Here is a 26,241-nt window from a genome sequence, read left to right on the forward strand (position 1 = left end):
ACCTCACACTGGACGCAGGGCGGGCTGAATTACTTACTTGAAATTCACTGTCTGTCTGAGCTTGTTCGGATCCCTCTTTATTACAGGACTGCTACGAACGAGAAAAAGCAAACACTTCCGGTGAAATGGGGAACGCTGAGCAAGCACTCACTCAGCAACCATCAGAACAGTCAAGGTGTACAAGACATCACAGATCTTTAAACAAGGGTTTCTTGCACAGTCTAAACGCACCACCAGAGTCCCACACTCGGACCAACACCTGAGGAAGCACCTCGCTGCTTTACGAGAAAAGGGAGGTGCTGTGGGTACACATAGCCGCCACCTCACCACCACCCTGGTACCTTTTTACAATTTCATCGTTGGAGGAAGGTCATTGGAGGGAGCTTTCACGTGGGCGCTGGGCCAGCTCACCAGTTTAGCCAGGTGGGTCTTTCAAGGCAGTGCCAGCCCAGGAAGACACTGTCCCATAAGGGGCACAAGGCCCGGGGCCGCCAAGGTCAGCACTGGGTGGACGAGGGTGCCCCGGGCAGGCAGGAGGCCTGCTGGTCGGGCAGCTACTAGCTCAGTGTGGAGTCTCTCCACCCAAGAGAGGCCTGAGCCAATTTAATACAGGCCCTAAACTTACTTCATCTGTTAACGTATTGAGAAAGACTTCTACACCCCTTTCCTCAATGAAATTGCAAGTTAGCGGTAACCAGGAGTCTGTCAGCGACACACTTGGGACTCTGACCTTCCACAAGCCACTGTCTGCCCACATCGGCCCCTCACGGCAGATCTGAGCTCTTAAAAGCAACCCCCACCCCAAGTGCTTTAAAAACCTTCACACGGTGTTTAATAGGGAGACAGGGGAAAGCAAGTGAGAAACTTATGTGTCCTGTCAAATTTTATACTCAAATATTGCCCCTAGAAAAACGTTATTTGTTTAATTTATTAAACTAAGTCTGCTTAAGTCAGACACGGAGGCCCAGAAAGGAAGCTCTTACAGAAATTTAAGGTAAAAGATTCTTGAACATCCCATGAAAAACATACCTTTCCATTCCACAGCTTTATCAAAAATACCTGTACCAAGGGTAGAAAGTGTGGACAGGAAAAAAAAAATGCCACGTTAAGCACCACCAGCTACTCTAGCACCATTCAAAACACCTAGCCATACAGAGCAACCATTCCCATCCATCAACACGGAAATAATAACCCACAGACATTTTAATGTATGTTCTGTATAAATAGTACATGTTCCAGTTTACTCAATATAAAAGGTAAACAAAATAATGTTCATATGAAGTTATCTGCAAAAGACTCGCACTTATACATACTCGGTAATATTTTTAGCACTCAGTGAAGTACATTTTGTACAAAGTACAGAAAGTACAAATGGGGGATAGATGCTATTTTCTTCTATGTAATCTGCATTTCTCTGATGGAAAGATGTTACAGGTTAAATCCCGTTACAATGAAAACTACAAAATGAAAACACTACAGAGACAGTTTTTGACTCTTGCTGATGGCTTGACGCGGGGCGGGACACACCCTAGGGAGGAGTATTAGGTACGGTCACTCCTTCCCTAACTGCAAAACACCCTTCTGATCACCCATGGCCTTAGCCCTACACTCTAGCGGTCCCCTCTCCCCAGTGGCCCACAAATTCCTAATGGACAGGGACTCCACCTTTTCTTTATTGTTGGTCTTTCCCAACAAATCCTGGTGCTCACGATACTTTGTGGATGGCAGGACTAAATAAACACTCCTTCGCCAGGAAGCTCAAGGAGCAACCAAGGGCGAACGAGCCTGGTGAGTCCAGACCCAGGTCTGTGACTCCAGAAGCGGGGAGACGGGCTACGGCACTAGGTAGGATGCCCAGTGGGCTGCAGTGCCCCCCAAAGATTAACTTCTTGTGCTTTTTTCCCCCAAAGGACACTAAGAACAGAACAAGTTCTATGATCTGATATTCTGCATATTGATACTTCATCAGAAGAGACAAATAAGGAATTTGGAGACCCCACTGAAGTCTGCAGTAACGGGATTTGACCTGTACACACTTCTAGACAACCGTGGTTATTTCTATGCTGTTATTACTTGAACTGTATCTTCTTAGGGAGATACAGTTAAGGGGTTATTGAGCCAACACAAGTCCCTCTCCCTTGCCTAATGGTGCTCTCAATAACAGCAGGTCACCTCACCTGACTTACCAATTGCCTTAGTTCCCAAGGCCATTTCTTTTAAACAAAGTAGCGTCATTAGGTAGAAATAAGTTCTACGAATAACTTCCCCGCCCTGCCCACTCCATTCTGCCCCCAGTGCATCGTTGCTCCTCCCCGTCAGAGCACCATCAGGAAGGCCAGATGGACCTGTGCCACACCCAGCCCTCTGTTCTGTTTCCTCAGTACAGAATGTTCAGGGCCCCTCGATCCTGCAGGTAAGAAGGGCAGGAAATCAAAAACCAAGCAGGCTGAATATTCACAGAAAGGTGAGGGAAGCGGCGGCCCGCAGAGAGAGCCACCGAAAAAGAGGCCCTTCTGTCCAGGGAGAGAGGAGGTAAGACTTAACTTGGGATCTCTTGGGATTTTATCAGAGGCACAGGCTTGTTCAAAGCAGATATTAAAATACAATATAGAAATATTTAACATGACTCTGAGTTCTTCACCAACTAGCTTGTACATTAATAAAAATTAGCTTTCAATAAGTTATAAAATAAAGGTAAGTTTTAACATTTATTAGAAATTTGAACACTAACATTATTTAATATTAAATAATTGTTTTAAAATTTTCATTTTCAACACTACTGTGGTCATGTATTTTTAAAATCAGCTTACATGAGTACATGAAACCTGCATGGAAGAAATACTATGAAATCTGGAAGAACCCTAGAGAACAAATGAGGGTAAAGACGAAAGAAAGCTGGGCAGAGACACAGATGAATATCGGGCACCTGGGGTTCGCTACACTCTTCTGGTCTACTTCTATATGCATCTGAAATTCTCCGTAATATGTTTTTTAAAATAAACACTGAAACTTCAAGACCTAAGAAGTCAGAATGCACCAAATATGCTACAGAAGACGCCCAATGCTAGGAATAAACTAAAGACTCCTGAATTGTATACTCAAATAAGTGACTGTATGCTACAAAGAGAGAAGATATGCAATAATAATAAAATACACTGTCACTGGTTTCCTGCCATCTTTCTTGTTCTTTTCTTCCTAATCTGGGCTTGGTTTTCAAGAGAATCTATAAGTATTCATTATAATCCAAATATTCAACAGCTCTGCTGTAGGAAACAGGCTAAAGTCATAGTAATAAAAAAGGGGGTGTGGTTTATATTTTGTTTTAAAGTCATGGAAGAATTTAAAAGCTGAAACAGATTTTTGGTTGGCCAAGCATCTCTAAATTTAAAACCTAAATTCCTAAAAGCCTGTACACTACTGGCTAGGTAATAAGATGAGACCAAATAGGACTCTGACTTTTCACTTTACATACGCCTATACTTAGAAAGGATTTAAAGGCATGCTATTTCTACAGTAAATATTTTTGGTACAAGGTTTCAAATGTTACTTTTCTGACAAAATCACATTTAAAGGATTTCTTACTATGAAGAAGACTATGAAGAAAGTAAGTTACCTAATATTCCACAATATAACAGGGTTATTTCTTTACATTTGTTTAAGCCAAATAAACTCTCATTGCTCGGGCAGTTGTTAATAAAAGATTCTGCTAATGATGAGGGAACTAGTTCAATGATTAAACTACTTTAATAAAGCCACATTTGCTGGATGAAATAAAAGCAGCATCTGGATTTTCCCTGGTCTGTGTATGTGTGGCTGTGTGTGTAAATAAATGAGAGTGGCATACAGCTACTTCAATATCATGCATAAAACCTGAAACATTTATCTTCACAGTGCATTTAAAGACCCACTATTGCATTAGCTGCTTGTGGGTAGGTTGGGGAAAAGTGATGAACCAACTGAGAAAGAAGAGTAACACGTCCTCACTAGTATACTAAGTTGGAAATGCTGTTTAAAATCAAATCATCAATTACAGATAATGTCAGGAGGAAGGTGTACCATGTTAAATATGATGGGGGCTACAGAGATAAAAAGATACAAATGGGAATCTACGCACAATAAGGGAAAGCATCATTCAGCTATTGTCTCTTTTAAAGGCTCTTTCTCATAAAACAAAAGATTAAGTTGGCTGCAGCCTTTTAATAAAAGAGCTTTGGGATCCATCAATGAGTAACTAAGGAAGAATAAGCCAAATGTTAGCTAGACTCAGCTTCTAGGGCATCTAAGGTTTGGTCTGGGAAAACCCTCTCCCTCTCCAGCAGAGGGTCTCCTGCTGCACTGAGCCCCAAGGGACTCTGGGCCACCAGGCTTCACCCTGAGTCACAGGATGGCTGCACCACCCTGAGTACTCAGTCACTACGAGGCTTGTCAGGTCCTGGAGGGCCATGGGCTTCCTGACTGTACTGCCTGTGGTTCTGAGGATGACTAAGACGAGAGAAGAGGTTCTCAATGTGAGGGCTACACCTGTTGCCGTCCCTGTTAACCAAGGTGGCAGGACTGCACGGCAGGAATGCGGCTCTTCAGTAACCTTTTGCAGGATGTTTTCTCCTCAATATCATGGACCCTAACCTTCTGAAAACATTCTGTATTTATTGCTCTTACGGCTTCTTCTGCCATGTCCTGAAAATATATTACAGAACACATTAAATTGTGAGGTGACAATGCAATGATCTAAAGTATAGCTCGTGTGATTATTTAGTGAACACACAGGGGTAGGGAGAATTGAAACACAATGATTTCTAACATTTCACTGGAGTCTCTAGAGTGTGTTCCATCTACTCAAGGACCAATCTAAGACAGTCTGATCCCGCTGAACTCTGCAAAACCAGATGATGTGACGAATATCGAGAGGAGACTGGAACTTCTAAAAGGCTCCAGGCAGACCTAAACTAGGAGGAAGACAGGTGAGTGCAAGGTCAGGTAAAGAAGGTGGCTTTCCGAAGGTGACTTCTCAAAACTGAGGTCTAATCCCAGGTGGCCTGCTGCCCCAGGACTCTGACGGCTTCGGGTTCCTCCGGCACGAGCGCCCCAAGGTTGACTGGCAGGCAGCATGTTTCCAGGGACAGATCCTGTGCATGCTCCCATGTGAGAGCAGCACTGCTGAGCTCCATAAAGGCCTGGGGTGGGGAGAAGGACCCTACGTGATAAGGGCAAAGAGAGTGTCCAACTCCAACCACAACATCAATATGTACGTGGCATTTCCTGAAGGCCGAAAATGGCGTGAGAGAAGCAGCAGCTGAATACTGGACATGAATTTTCAAGCTGAGGCCCATAAACGTCTATAATTACTAAATGTTTGTCATTTTCTACTGAGGAAACAGAAGAAAGGGATCTGATTTGCCTGGGACTGAAAAAAAAAAAACCACCCCAAAGTGATATATTCAATACATAACATTCTGAAATCTTAATTACTGTAGCTTTTTAAGCAAGCACAAACTGTAGCTGGTGCTACTTAACAAAAGCATTACAACTTTGTTTTTCTTAGAAAACATTTCTTGAAACCAAGAACTAAAAGAAAGAAATTAAAGCCGTAGAGAATGCTCCAACTTCAGAGGACTCATACTATACCGTGAATCGTGTCTGTCACCTGGAAACCAGAGTGCTCCAGGCACGATCGCATGGACAAGCCTGCAGCAGAGAACACATGCACATACAGCTCAAGTCGTACATCACCCCGCGCCCTTCACGCCGCCCAGCACAAAGACGCTCCCTCCCGAGAGGGCGGGCTGCAGCCACACCAGCGTTCCGGGGGCCAGGCATCTGCCCTGGCTTCATGCTAGAAACCCCAAACAGTTAAGACCAGCAAGACAAAAGACACTTTGCATATGTCAAAATTAGACACAGTAGCCTGTGGTTTATTTCGTTATCAAAAGAAGGCACCAAAGCAGGTATGGAAGGTGGTACCAGGGTAGGGGGTAATTTGGCAACTGCCTTTGGAGAGGATTCATGGGAGAAAGGCTGGGTGAGACCAAATGGGAGCACGCAATACCAGAAAAATGCTTCACTTCCAGGAGGAAGGTTTTGACTGCTTTACAATAGATATATCATGCTCAACATAGATGGGGAGTTTTTAAAGTAGAGTAAATTAGGTCACAATGACCTAATACAATGAGAAAAAAAATTCAGTGCGCCTTGCTCATCTGGTGGGAACGTGTGCCCAGCCACTGGGGACCGAGCTGGGCTCTGTGTGAAGCAGGGCAGCCACCCCATCTCAGCTCCAGGGCCAAGTGCTGCTAGCAGGCGGCTTCTCAGGGAGCCAGCAGTTTACTGCTGACTACCTGTGGGCTGCTCCGGACTTTATCATGCCTGAATTTTCAATTAAGCTGGGGTTAAGAGAAGACAGGGACGGTTACTTTTGGTTTTCTGGATTCAAAAAAGACTGTGCCCCAGATGGTGCTTTTTGAGTCCCTGAGACATATCTGCGTTGTGCCTTGATGCCTTTCATTTTATTACGGTTAGTACTCCAACAAGCACTAATATTAGCCTTCTATTACTCAGAGAACAAAAACAAAAGTTCCCCAGACAACACTCGAGAGATCTAGGGTGTGTTACAAACGTTCAGGCCTGTGAGGCCCTTGGGAAAGGCCAGGCGGAATCTCTCCATTCATGCAGAGAAGGGACCGGCTCCACACAGTCACTGTTCTGACAGAGGCGAGGACAAAGCCTCCTGAGACTTCCGCCCACTGGCACAGGTCACACTGAAGGAACAATACGTACTGACATTTGTGTCTTCCACAATTCATGATAAATAAGCAAACTGGTTATTTGTAATCAGCCAAACTCGCTTCTGGGAAAAGGCTGCTGCTGGACGGTGCAGAGCGCATGTTCCTTCCCAGAAACCAGAAAGGAAAAAAATCACGTTACATTGGCAGCTGACGTCATCAGTTCAAGCTCTCTTCTAGCAATTATACCTCTTCCCACAATAGCAAAGACTCAACCAGGGCTTCTCAAAGCTTCTACTCAGCAGTCCTGCCTGCTTTAGTTACAGTCGATTTCATGGTTAATTTCAGTTTTCATCGTCAGTTTCCAGCTAAGGAGGATAACCTCCTTTTCATTAAAGTTAGAGCTGGCCCATGGGAAATAGGCACTAAATGCTACTGACGTACACTGTTTGAAGATCAGACCAATATTTTTATGTTTAATAATCTCCTACAAACAATATTGTGTGGTGTGGCAGTTTTTCAAGCTGTATGTGTCTGATCTTGTTTCATTCTCAAAAGGGCCCATTTTCCTCTTGTCCAATGCAGGACTTTTCATGTGCCCCTAAAATTAACATGAATCCTGAATAGAACCTCCAGGAGGGTTCAGCTGGGAAGTCTGCTTCTGATTCATCTCGTGGAGAAATGGGGGCTGGCAGAGACAGCTGTGTGGGGACAGAACTGTTGGCTTTAAACCCGCCGGGAGGCTTCACCTTGGCTGTCTATTGTTTAGCCCATGGTGAGCTGCACCACAACCACAGAGCATCTCAGGGCTGCTATGGAAACAAGGTCAGACATCTCACAATACCAAGATGAAGAATGAGAAAGCCAAGAAGCATCTTAGTATTTTAAACCAAGTTACTTGTGAATGATTGTAAATGCAAATTTTAAAAGTACTATTGAATATTCGATTCTCACAGAGCTAAAAAGTCCCAGAGCTGAAAACGAGGAGGAGAAAAGGAAAGAAGGGATGTGTCAAACACAACCAGGCTCTCATGTTATTAAGCCAAACAGCTCAACATTGAGAAAATATTACATAAGCTGATCACCACATGCTGTCATGATCTGTCGTGTTTCAAGGAAGGAGCTTATTCTAACCTACCTTGAAGGACGTGAGAAATGCATTCATATGGCCAGTGCAGGAAATACCATAAGTGTACATACATGTACAGGGACGTGTGTGTGCTTTCCTCTAAGGCAGAGCGAAAAATAAGGCAAGCATGGCGTATGTGTTGTATATTTTTGTCTTTAATCCATGCATTCATGAAAGTAATGTGACTTATTATTTGGGTTCCATATTTGATCAGCCACATCTCTTAACGAATGCAAATCCTGACAATTTACTATCAATTCTGGCCATTTTTTTGGTTATGATGAGAATATAACCTGTAGACTATAGATACCCCTCCTCCCATTAGAGGCCAGATTCATTGTAAAGAGTTGATCAGCAATATGACCCAACAACAAAATAAGTAATAGACATTTTAAAATCTGACTTGAAAATATGAGAAGAGGAAGGACTCACATTTGTGGTAGAATCCTGGCCGCATGCCGTGAAAGCCCAGCTTTTAAAGCAGAGGGCGCTGCGCTTGGATCGAGTCTTACTGGCCGCTGAGTCTCCACCCCTGACTCCTCAACTCCTCCTCCCTCTTAAACAGAAGTCCCTGCTCGGAGATCCTGAATTTCTCCCCTTCCTCATGCTGCCCAAGTGTCCAATGGCCAGCAGTTGACAAGGGTCATTAACGTCTGAAACTCTTAACTGGCAGCAAGGGCCCCTGCCAAACCCAGAAGAACGTGGGAACCAAAAATATTTGAGGCTGCAGGTTTCACAGTTTTTACTAAGCTCATACTTCAACAAAAAAAAAGTGTACTTGAACTAGGGCCTCAATCAAAAGTGTACTTGAACTTGAGTAATTATGTGGAAACATTGAGCCCATCTAGAAAGCAAAGGAACAGCTTTTTTTCTAACAAAAGCAAGTCTGTTGTCTACTGAGTCAACTGTGAGGCCGCCCGACGTTTGCTCAGTGCCCATCTTGTGAGCAACCTGTTTCCCTCTCTACCCATGTGCTTCCAAGCATGGCTTCTGCGCCTCCTCAGCAGATGCAGTTTTAGGAATGGAAACTGACAGCCTAGTAAAAATAGAATTCAGAAGCCAAATGCAGAGTGCTGCCCCCACCTCCCCCGTTAACACTGCGTGTAGAACATGCTCGGATCCATTAGCTCAGTAAAAAGTTAAATTCATTTTAAGTGGCGTCCATTATTCTCTATTTTTCTATTGAGTTACCCAATAATCTTTCTTTCCTTCCCTTTAAAAATAAACAGGAACAGAGAATTCTGTAAAATTCTATTTCCAGACATGTCTATTGCACTTAAGCACTATAAAGTAATATTTCTAGACTGCTAAAATTTCAAAAAAGACAGAATATTAACTACAGATGGTGAATCTTTATTTGGGGAAAAGAAAATTTCGGGGAGCATGGGCTGTGTTGCAGCTGGCTTTCTAAGTGGCCCGTCCCTAACACGGCACGCTCTAGAGCAGTGCTGACCAGCACAGCAGCCGCCAGCTACACGGGACTGTCTGTTTACATGAACTAGAATTAAATAAAATGTAAAACCCCATTCCGCGGCTGCCCTTGCCACATTTCAAGCGTGCCTAACGGCCACAGGTGACTGGTGACCGGCGTCCTGGACAGCATGGATCAGCATCTCATCCCCTCTGGACAGGGCCCTGGGACCCCGACTGGCCCAGGGGGAGCACACAGGGCATGCTGAACACGCTCCTATTTAAGTTAAAACAGCAGCCTCAGGAATCAGAGGTAAATACTAGTCTTACTGCCTGCGATTCCAGGAGGTGGCTATTAAGGTATTTTAAAAGTGTTGCTTAAATGAAAGCATACAAAACAAATGAGCCAAAATGGGACTTCACCGTTACAGAGAGTCCTTAGGGGGAAAAATGGCTGAAAGTTGATTTCATTAAAAGACCCAAAAGGACGTAAACTGAGTATTTCAGGAACTTCTCTGAGACTGCAACTTGATTAAATAAAAAAACTGAACCGCAGGGTCAGCGGGCAGGGCCAGGTGTGAGAACCCAACTCCACGGCAGCTCAGGTTTCCTCAGACCCTCACCCTCTAAGGGGAAGCTACCCAGTGGGAAGGTCTGGTCACATCATGACAATTTTTTAAGTGAGTTAACACTCAGAACGCCAACTTTATTATTTCTAAACATATGATCGATCATCACAGAGAACGGACATGACCTGTTTTTTAGACTGAGCTGAGGCTTCCCTGGTGGCTCTGAGGTTAAAGCATTTGCCTCCAATGCAGGAGACCTGGGTTTGATCCTGGGTCGGGAAGATCCCCTGGAGAAGGAAATGGCAACCCACTCCAGTATTCTTGCCTGGAGAATCCCCTGGACAGAGGAGGCTACAGTCCACGGGGTCGCAGAGAGTCGGACACGACTGAGCGACTTCACCTGAGAGAGACTAGTTTTAGAAAAAAAAAACTGAGAAAACGAACTTTCCATTTCACGAGGATCAAAACAGGCCCTTCCAAGGGAGATTTAAATGGGTATAAAGATCCTGCCGTTGCAATATACACACATTTATATGTGTGTTCAGTAAAATGATAAATTCATGTATAGGTTTGTTTTTTTTTAAATCCAGACATTTGGGATATAATTGGTTAAGACAATTCAACAAATAAGGCGCTTTAACTGAAAGTTAGATTCAACTATTGAAGTCATATAAAAATTCAGAAAGATTAAGAATCTAACAAACTCAAAGTTTTAAAAGAAATCTCAAAAGGAGGTACTTATTAAATTCAGCTGCACTGAGCTTGCTCCTTTGCACTGGAGTTATCCTGTAGCCCCTTTCTGACGATGCTAAACAAACCATACCTTCCCCATGTTGGAACCTTACAACCTAAGTCTGAGCTGAAAATTTCAGTGTGGGGAAAATCTAGGCGTCATCAAAGCCCTATTGCAGATTTGACCAACATGTACTTTTTCTGGACGTAAAAGTGGTACTTGTACTAGTTTGCTAACAAATAGTAAGACAGAACTCACTTGGAATAATAAAGAAAAAACCCAGGGGTGCAGCCCGATTACAATAAAAGCAGTGTCTTTAAATAGTTCCCACACCACCACTAACACGTCTTAAATCTCCTCCCAGGTAATCAGGCCAAGAGGATGAGAACTGCGGCCAGGCTCCCCGCCCCGAGCAGCCGAGGGACTCACCATCTTCAGGATAGCCCCGTACAGCCGCAGGAGCACCTTCCGAGGCTCGTCTCCGACGGTGGCCAGGGTGTCGGGCAAGGAGCACTGGAACAGCATGTTGCTGAGGCCACCTCTGCTGGAAACAAGAAGAGCGTAAGGAGCGGGACCTGAGGGCAAGCCACGTCACTCTTCTGGGGTAACTGCGCGAGAAGTCGGCTCCCGCCCACGATACCTGCCCTCACCTGAGTCTCCATTCCGTCCCTCAGGGAACCGGAAACACAGATGAGCTCCACAGCTCTTAGATCAATTCCACACGCAAACTCCCCATTGGTCCTCAAGGACAGCCAGGAGGGAAGCGTTTTGTTTTTAATTTATTTTAATTGGAGGATAATTACTTTGTAACATTGTGCTAGCTTTTGACAATCATTGACATGAACTGGCCATAGGTATACCTGTGCCCCCCCACCCCACCGCATTTGGAACCCCACCCCATCCCTCTAGACTGTTCCAGAGCACCGGCTTTAGGTGCCCTGCTTCATGCATCGAACTTGCACTGGTCATCTATTTTATATATGGTAACGTATAAGTTTCAATGCTATTATCATCCCACCCTCACCTTCTCCCACTGAAGCCAAAAGTCTGTTATTTACAGCTGTGTCTCCTTTGATGCCCTGCATGTAGGACCATCAGTACCATCTTTCTAAATTCCATACATATGCGTTAATATACAGTATTTGTCTTTCTCTTCCTGACTTACTTCACTCTGTATAATAGGCTGCAGGTTCATCTACCTCATTAGAATGGCTTTTAATTGCATGTAGCATCTGCCTCAGAGAGGGACAAGGGGCAAAGAGACCCTCCTTAGCCATGGGAAGTGGGGGTGGGGGTATCTCAGATGTATCCCTTCCAGTCCATGTTCATCTGTGACCCCAAATTCCCATCCTGTTCCCATCACTGCTGAGTTAAAATCTTGGAGCAATACCTAAACCATCCCCCCAGGGGTTTCCACTTGAAGTTGCAAGATCCACCCCTTCTCAACCAGATTTGACTAACAGCCGTTTCAAACAATTTGCAACATTAAGAATTATTGGAGCTCTCAGGGGAAAGGGGAGACCTCAACACCCAAAACCTTTCACATGACTACCGAAGACGAGGAACACGTTACAGGGGACACTTAACAGGAAAGCGTAGCCCTGGGGACAAACCACCTGCCTGGGTTGGAAATGATTAGTGCAGATACTGGAGACTTAAACGAAGAAACATAAAACACTACAGTTCGGAACTCAGGGCCCAAGGCGCCTCAACTATAGCAGGCGTCAGAGTCTAGTCAATAGATCGGGAAGAGCTACCACCTAGGCGAAGCGCGATGCTAGAAGCTCAGATAACACAAAACTGAAACAGGCTCTGGTCCTACCTCGAGAAACTTCCGCTCCAGGGCAGAAAGCAGACATAAAACTATAAGAGAGACTGCAAAACCGCAGGACAGTGTCTAAACCAGAGGCTCAGCAAACCCTGACCGGCACCTGCCCGTCAAATGCAGCTGTGCCACACGGCAATGCCGCGCCTGTGCAACTTCTGGAGACAAAGTCATGAGCCAGTTGGAGCACGGCTTTCTAGAACAGCAGCCCCGTCTCCAGAGCCTGATGCCTCTCTCCCTACTCTATCCACCAGCAGTCCAGTGAAACTATGCTCCCCAAGGGAGGCTAAAATACAAACCACAACGGAGCCGTCACACGCCCAGACAGGGCTCATGGCACACGGTGAGAGGCACCGCCAAGAACCAGTCCAAGAGAGAGAGTTCAGTCTGTGTGCCGAAGAGAGATAACTGGGAGAACTTTTTATCTGGAGGTGTTAACGCTCTGCACTAACGGTGGCACAGACTCGTGCCCAGTTCTGCTCCCAGGGCGGATGTTCTCCACCCTTCCTGCGTGAGAGGAGCTGGGCTGTGCCCAGGGGGCAGCCTGCCTCACATCAGGACTGTACTTAGCAGCCGCCTCTACAGCCGTCCAGGCCTGTGTGACCAAGTGCCAGCACATAGAGCGTAAAGGAAGGGCCTGAAACCAGCAACGGACCCGCTTACACGCTGGGCCCCGCCCTCCGTCCATTCTGCAGTGTGCACCGACTCCCAGGTCGATTCTGCGATGACGCTGGTGTCTTCGGGGACACCCCTCTGTGAGCAGCGGCTCCCGTGTCACCGGGTTCTGGTGGCAGGCAGACCTGCCCATGTGCTGTGGTGCCAACCCGCCCGCTCCCATCCTCACCGCTTTGGGCAATGCCGGCACCAGCCTCATGGTCCCGCCTCAGGGTGCCAGCCCAGAGGTCAGGGCCCCAGCACAGCTTAGCAGTGCCCTCGGAGGTGGACCCACAGAGCCGGGCCCCTCCTCTCAGCTTCCAGGATCTTGCCCCTCCTCCCTCGCTTCCCCAGCCCCAGGAGGCTGCCCCTGCACACTTAGTGCCCTTATCGTACTCACTTGTGCCCCTGTTTTGCTTTTCTGGTTCTCCGCCTGTTCACCTAATTTCCTAATTCTCTAGGTCTGCTGAAATACCCAGTGTCGTTTCCATTTTCTTGCCAGGATCCTGACTAGCACACGTGGCCAGAGCTGCGGCGGCGTCTTAGACCATGAGGTTAAGGGCCACATCCCAGGAACGGCGCAGCCATCAGCCGCGAGGGGTGCGCATCCCCACTGATGCAGGGGCAGTGCTGCACCGGCTCGGCCTGGCTACTCCCAGGCCTCTTCAATGCACGAAGGAAGCGGATTTCTAGGTGGTTTAAGCTACTGTGACTCTGGGGTCTGTCATAAGCAGCTAAGCCCAGTACTAACTGATACCACTCGCCACCTCACCCACTGACTTCTGCTCTTCCAATCAAAACTCCTCATTCTTCTCTGCTACTCTAACTACCGATGATTTAAAACCAGGCTGAAGCCCAGCGTCCTCAGGAAGCTTCTGTATCTTCCTGCTAGCTCCCTGAAGGCAGGGGTCATGTCTAGCTTCAGCTCTCCAGGCCCACGGCCCCCAAGGGAAGGCGCTCAGCAGACACCTTCTGAAAACGGCAAGGCCCGCGGCACTCTCCCTCCGCTGGTCTCCTCCCTGCTGCGCGGCGTAACTGGCCATCCTACACTCTCCTCACCAGGCTGGCGCGTTAGCCCGGCTCTCTAATGAGGCTGAAAGCTCCCCCAGAGACAGGCCCTTTCTCCTGAGGGAGGGCATCATTTAAGAGAAAAACCACAGGCTTCAGAGTCAGGGAGCCAGGGATTCAAACCCCACTTCTGCACTCACTGTGAGACCTTGGGCACAGCACTAAAGCTCTCTGACTCACAAAAATCCACTGCTTGGTCAAAGAGCAGCACCTCACGTAGTCACTGCAGGAGGCAGGGTCACGGAGCCCGGGGACTGTGACGCTCCCAGTATCTGACACAGCGGGACCATCTCAACCTCCCGACAATCTCAGGGTGGACCTGGCCTGCATCCATCGCACACAGGAGGAAATGGAGGTGCAAAGCAAGGAGGTGGCCAAGCCAGGAGGGAAGGCAGGTGTCGGGCTCCAGAGTCCCTGGGTTTAACTCTGATGCTGAGCAAGACGGGAGACAAACCTGGAGGGTGCCACATGCCGCATTGGACACACAGCAGGTCTGAGCACCCCCATGGGTCACAGGAGCAAGATGTCAGAACAAGTCTGCAGAAGTCTTGCGTAAGACAAATGACTGCTCCTGTGGTCACATATGACCACAGACTTAGTGGCTTTAAACAACACACATTCATTGTCTTACAGTTCCAGAGGTCAGATGCCTGAACATAGGTCTCACGGGGCTAAATTCAAGGAGTCAGCAGGGCTAGACATCAACAGGACATACCACCTTCCAGGAAACACGAAACATAGCTGAAACAGATCTGAAGGGAGCGGCAGGAGTCACGGGTTCAATCTCTGGGTTGGGAAGATTCCCTGAAGAAGAAATGGCAACCCACTCCAGCATTCTTGCCTAGAGAATCCCATGGGCAGAGGAGCCTGGCTCCTCTCCACAGCAGAGGAGCCTACAGTCCACAGGGCAGCGGAAGAGTCGGACAAGACTTAGCAACTGAACAACAACAAATGCATTTCAAAGAGGGGTCACAGGCTGGGATGAGGAGTTCGTGTTTAATGGGCACAAAGGTTCAGTTTAGGAAGATGAAAACATTCATGGGATGACTGGTGGTGATGGCGGAACAACAAACGACTGACTTAATGACACTGAACTGTACACGTAAAAATGGCTAAAACGGTAAATGTTATGAGGGGACGACAGACAAGATGGCTAGATGGCATCACTGACTCAACGGACGTAAGTCTGAGCAAACTCCCGGAGATGGTGAAACACAGGGAAGCCAGGTGTGCTGCAGTCCATGGGGTATAGAGAGCCACACATGACTGAATGACCGCACAACAACACCATGTATGTTTTACCATAATTTTTAAAAAGGAATGAAGTCCTGACACATGCTACAACACGGACGAACCTTAAAAACATGCTCCATGAAAGAAGCCAGCACAAAAGACCACATACTATGACCCCATTCACACGCAACGTCCAGAACAGGAAACCTACAGAGTGGGTGCCTAGGGCGAGGTAGAGGGGTCTGAAGGGGCCTGGGTTTCCTTTTGAGGTGAGGAAATGTTCTAAAATTGATTGTGGTGATGGCTGCGTATACCCGTGGATATATTCAAAACCATACACTAAAAACCACTGAATCTATCATTTAAGTGGGTGGATTATACGATATGTGAACTGTATCTCAATAAAGGTGTTTTTAGGGGGAAAAACAACTTTGTTCCTGTGTAATTTTTTCTGAACCAAGTAAACTGGAATGTGCTTCCACATAAACATTTCACAGATGTAAATAAGTCATTTTTAAGAATATTTTCAACAGCTTATTTAAAGAAAAGCAATCACACAGCATCTGGGAGCCTCTATAAGAATAAGGGACTATTTTCCCAGGAGTCTGATATTCAGAATATCAGTCCTAAATATTCACTGGGAGGACTGATGCTGAAGCTGAAGCTCCAATACTATGGCCACCTGATGTGAAGAACTGACTGACTGGAAAAGACCCTGATGCTGGGAGAGATTGAAGGCAGGAGGAGAAGGGGACGACAGAGGATGAGATGGTTGGATGGCATCACTGACTCAATGGACGTGAGTCTGAGCAGATTCCAGGCGTTGGTGATGGACAGGGAGGCCTGGCGTGCTGCAGTCCATGGGGTCAAAAAGAGTCAGACATGACTGAGCAACTGAACTGAACTGAACTTTCCAGGAGGCAAGCTAGCTGTGCACCTCAGTTCAGCAAGCCCAGAAAGACAGGAGAGAAGGCAGACCCGGAGACAGGCTGGCCCAGCAGCCTCCACCTTCCATCACGAGGGCCCGCCACGTCCAGTCCTGGCCGCCATGGGCATCTGGCTGCCAAGCAACAGGACCGGCATGACATCAGCTAAAAGCCTTAGTTTTCCTTCCTGTCACATACTCTCCAAAGCTCAGTCCACAGTGAGAGCAAACAGATGAGCTACTGTTCTAAGCTGTGTAACTCGATTCAAAGTTTATCCCTGGACTCCTGAAAAAGACAGCCGGGCCGGCTTTGCCAGAAACAGGCCCACAACCTGGAAATCCTTCATCTCTTGCACTTTCTGTAGCCTCTTGCTCAATATGCTCCAGTGAGAGGAAGCAAACCATTGAGGATTTTTTTTTGGGGGGGGGGGGTGACAATCAAATGAAACCCTGACAGGCCACAGAAACGGTAGCAGAAATACAACAGTCAATTTACCATGTGACTTGTCAGGAATGTCCTCCCGCACAAAACCCCAGAAAAGCTGGAGGACTCCAGAGAAGTCTGAAATGCCACACTTTTTATCAAGTGGCAGAAGCACTTTATAATAAACGTATCTGCCATAATTCAGTTTAGGAAGTAATAAAGATACTCACATAAGCAAAATATCAATAAAATGAAAATAACACCTTTATTTCATATTCAACACATGTAAGTAAGCAAGCCATGGCAGGTAAGATGCTGAAGAGAGAGGTCCCTGTGGTGGGAATTCTAACCAGTGCCCTGGGGGTCCAGCTGAGTGTGGCCCCTCATCTCCACCCCACGGTCCCTCAAACAGCACCAACGGGACCACAAGAGAGAACAGAGCTGCTTTTACAGACTGTTGATCACAGAGGAAAATCATCTCAATCGCTCTTGAAATTGATATTCAATTTCAACTGAAATATACAATTTCTCTAGATACTATTAAGCATTAACTTACGGGCTTCCCTGGTGGCTCAGCGGTAAAGAGCCTGCCTGCCAATGCAGGAGACATGGGTTTGGTCCCTGATCTGGGAAGATCCCACAGGCCGCAGAGCAGATAGGCGCATGCGCCACAGCCGCCGAGCCTAGAGCTGCAGCCACTGAGCCTGCGTGCTGCAGCTCCCGAAGCTCATGCATCTAGAGCCCGCGCCCCACAGCAAGAGCAGCCCCTGCGGCGAGAAAGCCATGCGCACCACAGCTAAAGAGCAGCCCCGCTGCCTGCAGCAGAGCAAAGCCCTCGCAGCAAGAGACCTAGCAGGGCCGAAAAGCAGCAAACAAAATAAACATCAAAAAGGAAAAAGGGTAAGCGCAATCAACAATTTAAAGAAAAGAATGAACTTACAATTAAGAATAATTTGATGGGTCAAACGACAACACACATAGAACATAAGGGATATCTGGGAAAAAAATGCAGAAACAAACTGAAGAACACATCCCTAGCCGAAGACCCAAAAGGCTAACTGGATTACATGCCAAAGAAAATGAGTTTGTGATCACAGAGCCACAAAGCAGTCACTTGGTAGGGCTTCGATGCTTCCAGCACATTCAACGTCACCTACACACAAGGGACAAAGAACCCGGGTGACCCAGGCATAACTTTTAAAACTCAAGTAAGTTTATCAGTTTATTAGCTGTTGAAGCAAAGAAAGTAGGCTATTTTAATATGTATTAAAATTTTTTTGACTAGCAGACTTTAAAATCTAGGTTCCAAAAATTTGTGTGTACAAGGAGCTGAAAGACCTCCTCAAAATAAAAAAGATAACTTCCTGCCCAAATTCTATTATTCAAATATAACCACTTTGAATACTGTGGTATATATTTTTTCTTGTCATCTTCCCAAGCTCCTTTTCCCAGTTTCTTTCTTTGTATTAAAGTTGAAATCATGGTGAATATACTGCTCTGTTAAGTTGCTTTTCCACTTTTATTATGAGCATTTTCCATCAATTCAGTATTAAAAACATCATTTTTAATCAGGCACAGAATTTCACCTTAAAGACACAGCATGGTTTAACCAACTGCCTACTGCTAAAGATAAGAGTTTTTCCATTATTTTTCACTTCTATACACAACCCTATAAAATGCATACCTACATGTCAACCTTTATGCACAATCTGAGGAGATCCTTTAAAGCTGGGTTTTCTGGGCCAAAGGGCACTACCATTTTAAACTTTCTGATGGCTGCTGTCAAAGTGTCCCACAAAAGAACCACACCAAGGCACTCTCCACCCACCAGTGGCATCAGAGCTCCTGTCTCATATCTAGATGGACCTGTTTTTTGTTAATCAATTAAAACCTGATTTAGCAGAATATAACTTTTTTAAACATTAAATTGCTAGTGAAGATAATGAAATTTTTTAATGCTTCAAGATATATATAAAGTTAACACATGGCATGAAATACTTTAAAGTTAAAAAAATACTGCAAAGGGAATATTTGTAAGTACATCAATACGGGAAAAATCATTAATTCAAATAAATTATGAAACATACTTAAAGCTACCCAATTTAAAGGGATTTCTTGAAACATCTTCGTGATCTATGCTAAATAACTTCCCCCTAAACTGATAAACATCAATTCATTACTCCCCTCAACCAAAGTCATACAATTAATTGTGAAATCAAAACTGGAAAATGTACAAGAGTAGATAATCTAAAAACGTAGTTGATCCAAAAATGGGTCAAAGAAACTGTGTCTCAATAGGCATCACATTGATTAGAACTGACTTTAAAAGAACCAAGACCAATTCCACAAAATCAATGCAAAACAAAAGCCACTCCATGAAGCTAAGATCTGGCATCTGATGATACTTACTCTCAAGGTTTCTCATAGCAGGAAATATCATTATGTTTTCCTGATATGAAAGGTCTTCTTAAAATAGAAGACTAGATCGACCGGTTCCATTCGGTCAAATTGGAACCAAAATGTTTCAAAACATACAGATTATTAACCCTCCTATGACAAACCATGCTATTACAAGTACACCTGTCACACAAAATGCTCTAACACTTGGACACTTACACCAAACACACAGGTTATGAAAGATTTCAAAAGTCTGCTCTAAAGATCAGACTCATTTCAGAAAGAAACAAGCAAATTTTAACATCAACGTAAAATGGTGGTTACCTCTGGATAAAGGAAAGGAACCGGAGGCCAATTTGGCAAAATGTTCAGATTTTATAAAGCTACTTTATTATTTTTAAAATTTTATTCTTTACTACTTTACAAATGTAATTTTTAATAAAGAGAACTTATTTTGCATAAAACTTCATGGCATCTAAAACAATCACCAGCCTATGCTATAATGAACTCTTCTCAAAAATCAGTTGGCAATTTAGCATATGTATAAAACCAAAGTCACCAGGAAAAAAAGATGCTGGTGAAGGATCACAGTGGGTCACAGCAATGACCTCTTAATCGCAACAGGGGTATTTATGGGGGTCCACAGGGCTCCTCTGACACAGGCCTCAAAAAATCAGTGCATGCTCTAGTGGGTGCTAGGTCACTTCAGTCGTGTCCGACTCTTTGTGACCCCATGGACTGTAGCCTGCCAGGCTCCTCTGTCCATGGGATTTCCCAAGCAAGAATACTGGAGTGGGCTGCTGTGCCCACCTCCAGGGGATTTTCCCCGACCCAGGGATTGAACTTGTATCTCTTCCATCTACTGCTTTGGCAGGGGGGTTTCTCTACCACTAGCGCCAGCTGGGAACATCCTCAAAAAGTTAATCACTGAGTTACTGAATGATCCAGCAATTCCACTCCTACATATATACCTAGGAGAAATGAAAACATATGTTCTCACAGACACTGTACAATTTTCTAACAGCGCCCAAAAAGAGAAAGAACCCTAATGTCCATCAGTTACTGAATGAATACACAGATTGTGGTATATCATGTAATGGAATATTACTCAGCCATACAAAGGAATGAAGTACCAATACATGCTACAACAAGGATAAACCTAGAAAACATTATACTAAGTGAAAGAAACTGGTCACAAGAGGCCATACATATTGTACGATTCCATCTATATGAAACATCAGAAGAGGCAAATCGATAAAAATCAATCAGTCATTGGTTGTCAAGCTAGGGAGAGGGGAGGATGGGAGGAGATTGCTAACACAGTATAGGGTCTCATTCTGAGATGATGACAATGTCCTGGAAAAATCGCAGTGAATGCTGTGTAACTGTGAAAATAGTAAAAACACTGAACTGTACCATTTAAGAGGATGAATTTCATACTATGTGAATTATGTCTCAATAAAGCTGTTATATTTTCCTTTTCTAAACCAGTGATAACTTGCCTTACATAGTTTATTAAGATCAACCATTCACTGATTTATCTGAATCTATGAATGACCATCCTCTTTAATATTAAGCTCCCTGTGTAGGATCCACGGCGATCACTATTTGATTAAAATCTGCTCCCAAGTACTGAACACTTTCAGTGAAACTACCAGAGCTTAGGAGAAATCAAGCCCATGAAAAGGACACCTCTGATTTTAGGATCTGGAGAAAGAAGTGCTAGTAAGGGCTTTGGAATGAGAAAAGTTACCAAGTTTCAGGAAGCCTCTGTGGTTACGCTGGGTTCCAGCTTCCCACACCTATCTGCAACTCTGTTTGGAGGTGGCACCTGTTCCCCACCAGCACCACCAGGGGTCCTTTCCTGCAGTCCTGCCATAACTTCTTGCTTTCCTCCCCATGTATCTTTTCAAGGCCTTCCCTCCCCACCCCTGCCCAGTTTGATGCCTGGCAGGGAGCGCCCTCACACAGAGCCTTCTCTGCCACAACCCTGTCCCCAGTCACCTTTCACAAGCCAGGTATCCAGGCCGTTGCAAAAACTGTCAAGAGAAAACATTTCAGAATCAAGCCCGGGGAGGGAAGGTTTGCCAACACCTGCCTCCTCTGCCCTTTGCCTTCCTCCTGCTGACTGGCGCACTTCCATGTGTTCATAATCTCTGGACTTCTCAAAGTTTTAAACGTATGCTTTAGCAGCTGTGACCACCTCTGCACTGGGGGCAGTACTTCTACAGCACTCTTTGATGCAGCGTCCTGAGTTCCACCCCTGTGCTGCCAGGACAAATGCAGTGCGGGAAAACAGAGAGGAAGACGTGGAAGAAATGAAATTTCCAACAGCCTATGTGCAGGGGAAAACAATCGAACGCCACCACCATTGCTTCTGGTATTAATTATCCACCATCGTGTGTGCACCCAACAGAACCCTTAGCATCCTTATCCACAACCCCCAAACAGACAAAGGCGACTTACAAACCTGGTCTGTCTGCAGTTCTCATTGGTAAAACAGGGTCCCTGGCAAGGTCAGACACCCCCGCCTTCTCACGTGGCCCTGGACTGTGACAGCAGGCCTATCCAGAGGTTTCTAACCCACGGGAGCACTGACTGGGCCTGAAGGCAGACCTGCCCCTTGACTGCATTTCTCACCTAAAAGACAGGACTCATCAGCACACTCAAGTTCATTTGAAGTTCTTGCCAGACATCATATTCTCAGCATACTTTTGCACATACTTCACAAGCAGTAGGTACTGTTGTAGAGAACTGCTTGTCACAAAAAAATGTGGGCAAAAAATAGAGACAGGTGTATGTAATCTCCACCAAAACTGAAGTGCATGCCTGAGGGAACAGCTGAAATAACCAGCATACTGTGTTACAACTGGCAAGGAGTCACCACCTGTTGACACTTTAATTTCTGGCAAGTTCCTCAACCTCTCTGGGCCCCTGGGGTAAAGAATACCTCCTCGAGGGACTTTTCTGGCAGTCCAGTGGTTAAGGCTCCGTGTTTCCACTGCAGGGGGCACAGGTTTGATCTCTGGTCCAAGAAGGAGGATCCCACCTACCATGCAGCTTGGCCAAGAAAGAAAAAAAGAATAATACTTCTCCTGGAGGCCTGGTGCCCAGGTTAACTGAGATAAGCACAACTGCCCTAGTACCTGGCAAGAGTAGGCACTTAACGAATGGATTCTTTTATTACCATGATTAACTTCAGAAAGCAGAAGCTCTAGTCTTTAACTGTCCTGAAAAACATCAAAATGATATTTCAATTAAAATATAACACTATATGGCTATTCAAGAGAATAAGACAGCTCAATAAATACCAAACAGAACAATCTCTTAAGATACCATGCTGCTTTTAGTGCAAAAAAGTGACCTACTGTGAGTATCAACATTAAACCAGGAGGGGGAGCCAGGCATTCCCAGCCCCTGGCACACTGCAGCTCTCGGGTTTGCTGGAGAAACAGGTATACCCACACATGCTATACTGCCTGACATCTCTCTGGAAGAACGGATAATGAAGGAGGGACAATACTTGCTTCTAGGGAGAGGCACTGGGGCGAGGGGGAAAGACACCCTTCCGTAAAAATTTCTGAATTTTAAATCCAGTACACTGATTACCTACTCACAAAGTTTTTTTTTTTACTATAATGAACAAAAATAATCTTTATTTTCTTTTTCCAACTGTTTTCTCTAATCACTGCACAAACAAAAAGAAGGGAGCTATCCCACTCAACTGAATTTCCTGGTTAATCACCAAGTTGGATGAAGTACCATCCTAACCACAAGATAATCAGAGGTTAACAAATGAAATATTCTTGTGTAAAACCTAAAAACTCTTCACACCTTCTCTCCATTCCTGCCTTAAATCTAGGGTGGCAAATACAAGGTGCCTGTTAGTGTTTCGAGCCCCTCACTGGTCTGCGGCCCTTATCGTGAACGTGAAACATCACGGAAGAGCCCTAGGGGGTAAGACGCACACACAGAGGCGCTGATGTGAACAGCTCCCAGGGCAGGCCAGGAAATGTTCTGAATTCTTAGTCTTGGTTTTTCTTATTTTCACACATTCTCTTTAGAAAATGAAGGGAAATGTTTAGTAACTTTGGCTCCAGTTAACTGAACCTTTCCTGCTGATTTCCTTCCTCTAGTCACATAACAGATAAGACCCTGGGTACGTTTCAGGATTTTTAGACCCAGGCTTCATTTTCAGCCCTGAATTTCATGGCAGCGTCCTTAAAAAAACCAAAGCATTTTTCACTGATGGTACTCTATAATAATGATGACGAATCTGCTTCTTGGTCACTTTTCTAACCTTCAACTCGAGAGCCGGTTCTAGATTCAGCCAACTTGATTTTTCTCTGACTCGTCTTTTTCTACATTAGCCCCCCGGTTCCAGAACCTACAGCATAACCCTTTCCAACTGAAGTCGACTATGTTACACAATGAAAGGGCTTGGGGAAATTTACATGTTACCTACACGCAGGGCAAAGCCCCCAAACCTGGTAAGGCACAAAAGTAATCAAGACCCTCTTAATTTGCTAATTGTTGTTTCCGTTGTTCAGTCGCTCAGTCAGGTCCAACCCTGCGGCCCCACGGACTGCAGCACGTCAGGCTTCCCTGTCCTTCACTAACTCCTGGCGTTTGCCCACACTCACGTCCACTGAGTCGGTGACGCCATCCAACTGTCTCATCCCGTCGCCCCCTCAGGTCACTACGTTTCAAATAGGTTACTGTCATATTTGGGATGAAGTACAATTAATTTCCAGACTTAACGGCAGTGGAGATTTTCAAGGAGAAGATGATGAACACGTTCCCGCCATGAGGCGAATGAGGAAGAAACACTGCTGACTTATCAGCTCACCACTTCCGGCACTGCTGCGCTCTCCCCGGGAGGCCAGAGGTGGCAGAAGCGCGCCCCACTCCAACACGGAGAGCCAGGAAACCTGACTGGAACACCGGGAAGCAAAGGAAGGCGGCTGCAGCCCCAGCAAGGGGAAAAACCAGCCCCCCAGCTCCCCGGCCCCCCTACGGCGCAGTTCTCGAGGTGGACGCCTGACCCAGCCCTGCCCGCCTCACTCCCTCTCCAGCCAGGAAGCTGCAGGGCAAGATGGCATCTTGCTTGCACGGCTGCTTCACAAATCCTTCCGGACTCTTCACCCACCTTGTGAAAAAACACTGAAATGTTTTTTGGGGTGTTTTTCATACCGTCAGGTATTGGCTGTTAAGACTGTCAGTCAACATTGGTTGCTCTGGGAAGTTCTCACAGATTGAAAATATCCCCCACGTGTAGAAAGGAGGTCACGTTTGAGTCCACGCTAAGCCCGTTAAGGCTGAACAGCCCAGCAGATGTGCTGTGTGAGTCACTCTGACGCGGCAGCAGGAAGCTGGTCTACGCGGGCAAGCACTGGGCACCTGAGAATGTCGTGCCCGGAGCAGCGAGTACTCGCGACAAGAAGTGGCTGGTACTGTTAACTACAGTGATAAAGAGGACGAGGGGGCGAGCCTGCATCCAGCCCGTGGACTCTGTCCCAGAGAAACAATCTCTGAAAATTTTGGAGTAAAATCACCTCATTAGACTGAGGTTCACTGTGTAACACAGCTTTTGTTCTAGCAACGTGTGTTCAAGTAGCTTTACAAATGGCTTGTATCCCTAATCTGTAGACTTAACCAAGTCTTAAGGAGGTTATTTGTTTGATTCTACAGCGTTTTACTTGGGGGAAACCCATGCTGTGGGGATACTACACTTTGGTGCAGTGGCCAAGGTCTGCAATACGCCATTCCTAATGTTAAACATCCAGAGTGTATTCCTTCCCAATTTGTAAGTTTGAGGTAGAAAACACATAACACACAGTTTGCCATCTGAACCACTTGTGACTGTCCATTAGATACATTCACACTGCTGTGAATCACCACTTTCCACTTCCAGAGCTCTTCATCTCACAAACCTGACCCCCTTTAAACACGAACTCCTCATTCCCCACCCCCCAGTCCCTGGGACCCACCAGGATACTGCATCCCCATGAACCTGACTCCTCTTGGGAACTCACAGCAGTGGTGTCAGGCAATATTTGTCTTTTGGGGACTGGCTTATTTCACTTAGCATAACGTCCTCCAGGTTCACCATGCTGTAACATTTCAGCATCTCCTTTTTATCAAAGCTGGATAATATCTGATTGTATGTATATGCCACACTCTGCTCATCCATTCATCCATCAAAAACATCTATATATTTTTAATCACTTGTAAAAAGAGTCAGCTTAAATAATGAGAAACCAAAGACACTGCCTGCTCCAGGGAAGCCTTCAATACAAAGGCTTTCACCTGCTAAACTGCAGTGGTTAGTTTCTGGTCTGCACCAAACCGACTGCACTCTGTTGAAAAACAAAAAGTGCCTGAAACCTCTGTAAACTGTCCACAACCAACCTGGTGCAAAACCCAACACGCACAGGACTTGGCCTCCCTAAGGCTCAGGGCCTCACCCAGGAGCTGCAAGGGCACCATATAAAAGTCAAGAGGACCTCACTCATGGTCCAATAATTTAAGACTCCATGCTTCCATTGCAGAGGGCAAGTTCAATCCCTGGTTGGGGAACTAAGATCCCACATGCTGCACGGTGTGGCCAAAAGAAAAACATGAAATAAAATTATAAAGAATAAAATAAATAAAAGTCAAGATGACTAGAAAAATGTTAACATCATAACCAAAACCTAAGCAGAAAAAAGTATCCTTAAGTCCATAGGGCTGTAAGCAGGGAAGATGGAAGACAGGATAATATCGAAACGTATTTAGATAATACCTAAATTCCTGAACATCTAAATATCTAAATTCCTAAATACCTGAATTTAGAACACAAACAAGGGGGAACAAAGTGCATTTTTGAAAAATTTCCTCTAACCGTCTAAAATTCAACGTGAACCAACCACAACCACAGCTCAGGGGGAAAAACCACTTCATGTCAGTGGCAGCACAGCTGCACCGTCATCGGGGGCAGGCGCCTGAGCGTCCAGCCCTCTCGGCACCGAGTCCACAGGCAGTTAAGGCAGAGGCTTTGTCCCAGGTGGGCCGCTGGATCTGCAGACGGCTGCAGGGTTTTCAGCATGTTGCTTGGTAGAACAGTGTAACGGTGTCTAGTGCGGGGTAACGTCACGTTGCTCGGGGGAACAGCGT

At 45.7% G+C, this 26,241-nt stretch overlaps 1 protein-coding gene across 2 annotated transcripts in view; it reads right to left on the reverse strand.

Moving 5' to 3' along the window:
- CHKA (choline kinase alpha) overlaps positions 1-26,241 on the reverse strand; it is a 57,491-nt gene that overhangs the window by 22,240 nt on the left and 9,010 nt on the right. The window contains exons 2-3 of one of the 2 annotated variants that reach the window (XM_018042924.1): positions 10,990-11,101; positions 38-91 (exon numbers count right to left, since the gene is read on the reverse strand). In XM_018042924.1, the coding sequence (XP_017898413.1) occupies positions 38-91; positions 10,990-11,101 (166 nt within the window). The remainder of the gene's footprint in view (positions 1-37; positions 92-10,989; positions 11,102-26,241) is intronic. The other variant, XM_018042925.1, reaches the window with a different exon arrangement.

Source organism: Capra hircus, chromosome 29, assembly GCF_001704415.2.
Source record: "Capra hircus breed San Clemente chromosome 29, ASM170441v1, whole genome shotgun sequence".
NCBI lineage: Eukaryota > Metazoa > Chordata > Mammalia > Artiodactyla > Bovidae > Capra > Capra hircus.